The sequence below is a fragment of the Bidens hawaiensis genome, unplaced genomic scaffold (genome assembly GCF_021521415.1).
Source record: "Bidens hawaiensis isolate Kalapana, Puna unplaced genomic scaffold, B.hawaiensis_p1.1 tig00000636_1, whole genome shotgun sequence".
Lineage (NCBI taxonomy): Eukaryota > Viridiplantae > Streptophyta > Magnoliopsida > Asterales > Asteraceae > Bidens > Bidens hawaiensis.
In genome coordinates, this window is record NW_027491038.1 from 5,538,446 (window position 1) to 5,542,611 (window position 4,166).

The following is a 4,166-nucleotide window of genomic DNA, read 5'->3' on the forward strand; positions in this document are numbered from 1 at the left end:
AATAAAAAAGTAAAAGAGAATAAAAGTGGTGTTGTTCGACTTTATGCACTACAATGAAATGAATTTATTTAAAAAGCAAAAGAAAAGTGGTAGTGATCGATAATGGTGCAATTCACCCCAACACCGTCACACATACATACATACATACTACTTTCCTTATTTCCTTGTATTCATATCAACAATTTCATCCTTCATTCATCTCTCAATAATAATAATAATCACATCCTATCCATACACTATATTCATCCGCTATTGTCTCTCAGATTCCTATATTATTATTATTATTATTATTACACGTCAGATAATAACTTATTTAAGACTTTTTAGGGTTTTAGTTTTCATTTTAGGCAGCGTAACGGTTTCTGGCGGGAACAACAACGGTTTTGGAATTGGCGGGAATCCTGTTAAACTTAGTTAGTTGCATGCGCGATTGATTGATTGACTGGTTATATTCATGGCGAATCCATCTGGAAACGGGTCGAATAGCGGTGGTGACACGGGTCAACTCAGCTACGACGGTGGCGTGGGGGCGGCGGAGCAGAATCCGAGTGTTTCGACTGATTGGACTCCGGATGAACAGGCGATTTTGGAAGACGGCCTCTCGCAGTAAGTTAATTTTTGTTAATTGAACATTTAGGGTTTGATTGTGTAAAGAAGAATTTGATTAATATTAATTGATGTTGTTAATAAGTTAATTAGTGTTTACTGTTGATTAATATTATTAGTGATGCAAATTTAGGTATGCGTCTGAATCGAATATTATCCGGTATGCGAAGATTGCCGTGCAGTTGCAGAATAAGACTGTGAGGGATGTGGCGTTACGGTGCAGATGGATGTTTGTAAGTTTATTAGTATTAATTTGGTTATTTGTGATCAATTACTAGTTGTGTGATTTCAAATGGTATCCTTCAATTGTAACTTACAAGCTAGAAATATCTCCAAAAAACATTTATAAATTAAGAAAATTCCCTTTAATCCTGAAAAACTTGGTCACCATCGTATTTGGTTGTAGACTAGAGCCAATAGCCCCGAGTGAAAGAATATTATTATATTTATACATGATCTTATATAAGTGTATATATATCATGCTTAATTTACTACCCAAAAATTAATAATATGAACATTGATTAAACACATAGCAATATTATCATGTATAATGACTTTATGCTTGAATAAGGAACTACTGCAAGTTGTGATAGTCATTTGTCAAATCGATCTTTTTCACACATAGTTGCAATTTTATTATCCATCCCCAAAATGAAAATGCGGTAGGAAGGCTGTATATTACATAACTAAAATTTTATTTACAGCAGTATTAGGTTTAATTACACAAAAGGGGCCCTTTGTAACCAAAAGATAATGTTGTAACATGTCCAGAGGGATTTCAACACGTGTTTTACATCAATGGTAGCTATGTGCATTCTTATGAAAAAGGTGGTAAAATAAGAACGGTGGAGTTACTATACACGCTTTGTTATTTTGTTAGTAATAGAGAATTTGATTATTTGCCATGCTAGAAAAGGGATATAAGCAAAACAAGGAAAGAAGATTACACTTTAACAAGGAAAAACAAAGATAGAAAGGTAATTAAACCTTCTATATTATAATCTCTTCTCGTATGATACTTTTTTATGTTTTATGGAAAATTAAAATGAATTTTGTCTTAACCAGGAAAAAATGAGTGAACATTTGGCAAGTACGTCTCATTTAGCAACTCAAACCGGACTATCTCCATTATTCAATGGAGTGGTTGCCAATGGAAAATCAAATGCTATACAGTACAGTGGTTAGTTTAGTTCTTTCTACACCTTTTGTAAGTAGGGTTAAATCACCAAAGTGAGAATCATACTTTATAAAGACGGTCATTTTCTGTAATTCAGGCCACCTGTCTTTAAGCTTTGTAAGCCACTCGGCTTTACAACAAATGGTTACTTTCTGTAATATACTTTTTTGTCATTCAAGTCAAGTCGCTAGACTTTTGAACCTGTTATATGGGCCACTTTACCTTTTTACTTTGCACAAAAAAAAATTGTATTTCGTTACAAATTCTCGATAGGTTGTTTAATTTTCATTGAATTTCAGGAGCAGTAAAGTATCATATTTCATTTGACTTTTACAAATAAAATTCCAACGTTCTTTTGTATAACATGTGCCATATCCTATGAATATCATCTAGATCCTTTGCTAAAAAATAAAATGCATACATACGAGTATACACACACAAAGAATTTTGGGTCTGAGGTAGTTGAACCACTCTAAATTTTAGCAAATGTTTAATCATTTGCATACACTTTATAGATGCATTAGCAGTTTAATGGGATGCAGTTTAATGGGATGCAGAGCACGTGACACATGTTATACCGATGAATGTTTTGCATTTAATTTGTATAAATAAGAATCAAGCCTAATAAGAAATAGCAACAAAAATTTGTCTATGAAAAAGAGTAGTACAGAATTTTAATTAGAGTGAAAAATGGGTTATATTCGTTGATTCGTTGTTATAGTGAACCATTTAATTAACCGGTTTCAAAACTTTAGTTGCATTCCATAAAGTGGTCATTTTTTTACTACAAATTGTTTGCCCCTACTTTTCTTCAGTCTACTATGAAATTCTGAATCTCTTTTACAATTTAACTTCTGAAATATAATAAAAATATTAAAAGATAAATGTTAGCTGTTGTCTTTTATCCAAGCTAACCATGTGTCAGCTTCTTATTATTTACGGGTATTCACATTTCCGTATTTAATCAACTGTTTTTTTTTACAGTTCTTGTGAGTCCAGCTGGACAACTTCTTAAAGAAAGTGCACGGGCTATGGAGCGGGTATCAGCAAATCTTGAAACTCAGAATTCTTTGGTATAATAATTAGTGTGTCAAATATGATTACAAAGATTATATTATTTCAATAAAATTTGCATGATTCTAATGATTTTGTGTTAAAATTACACTTGCAACAGGTACATGAGAATATTAGTCTCCTTTGCCAAGTTCGGAAAAACATCCGTGACATCTTAAGCAAGTAAATTCCCATTTCACTCTTCAATAATTTTGACCCGCTTTGATATCTGACCCGACTCATTTATTATTTACTGCAGTTTAAGTGACACACCCGAGAAACTGAAGCAGATGCCACCACTTCCAGTGAAACTGAACGAGGATCTACTCAATTCATTGCTTCCTCATGCAACGATACATCAGCAAATGCAATAATCGTTCACGCGTATGTTAATGTGAAGACGTGAATGATAACGAAGTTGTTGATTAATAATTAACTCACAGATGGTTTTATATGGTTTTCAGTTTCTGAATATTTTGTTTTGATCAGTAAATAGGGAAATAAGTAGCAGTGTTAAAACATTGGAAAGTTTTTAATTAGTGCTTCATAGTTTGAAAAATTGGGCATTTTAAGCCTCTTGTTGTTTTACTTCTTCCATTGAATTGAATAGTTTAAAGGCATATTAATTGTGATGTTTTATTAGCCTGATCATGAAATTGGTTAGATAACTTATAGGTGTTTAAACTATGGGTGGGCAATAATGAATAACCGGCCCAGAACCATCAACAAGGTGGCCCAAACTGGCCCAGTGTATATATTGTTATGAATTGTGATTGTACTAGCAAGATGAACATATGTTGATATTTAGAAATTTGTCATTTTCACTAGGGGAATGATATTGATAAAGTTGTAAATTCTCTAACATGGAAGATGGGTCTAAACCGGAACACATTGATGTACTGTCCGTTGAGCAACTTGTTGGTCACTTGAGTTTGATTCGTTAAACTATCAAATTGAGCTTGAGCTCATGAGCATGAGTCGAGCTCAAGTGCAACTAAAAGTATCTTGAGCTTGGATTCACATACATAGTATATAGTGTATGAGTCTAAACACATGTATTGGTCGTGTATGTATAATAGTATTTGTATAATATAGTTATAAGGATTTAGGCATTCAAAAAAATGTTAAGGATTTTAATTACATAATAAATCTAACCTTATATATAATTAGAGGTATAATAGAAAATCTGAACAATGCAAACTATGTTATATATCATTATAACTCTTATATATTATGCATCCAATGTTACAACATATAGTAACTATTTATAAATGAGCCAAATTCAACTCAAGTTTATAGGGCACTGAGCATGCTAGGACAGCCTCAAAAG

The 4,166-nt window shown here is 32.5% G+C and overlaps 1 protein-coding gene across 1 annotated transcript; it reads left to right on the forward strand.

Annotated features, from left to right (window-relative positions):
- Positions 1-346: 346 nt before the first annotated feature.
- On the forward strand, positions 347-3,664 carry LOC143530271 (uncharacterized). The gene is made up of 7 exons (XM_077025854.1): positions 347-606; positions 740-839; positions 1,518-1,583; positions 1,672-1,786; positions 2,768-2,856; positions 2,958-3,019; positions 3,096-3,664. The coding sequence occupies exons 1-7, from the start codon at positions 455-457 to the stop codon at positions 3,208-3,210; spliced, it is 699 nt and encodes a 232-aa protein (XP_076881969.1). The 5' UTR covers positions 347-454; the 3' UTR covers positions 3,211-3,664.
- Positions 3,665-4,166: the final 502 nt, after the last annotated feature.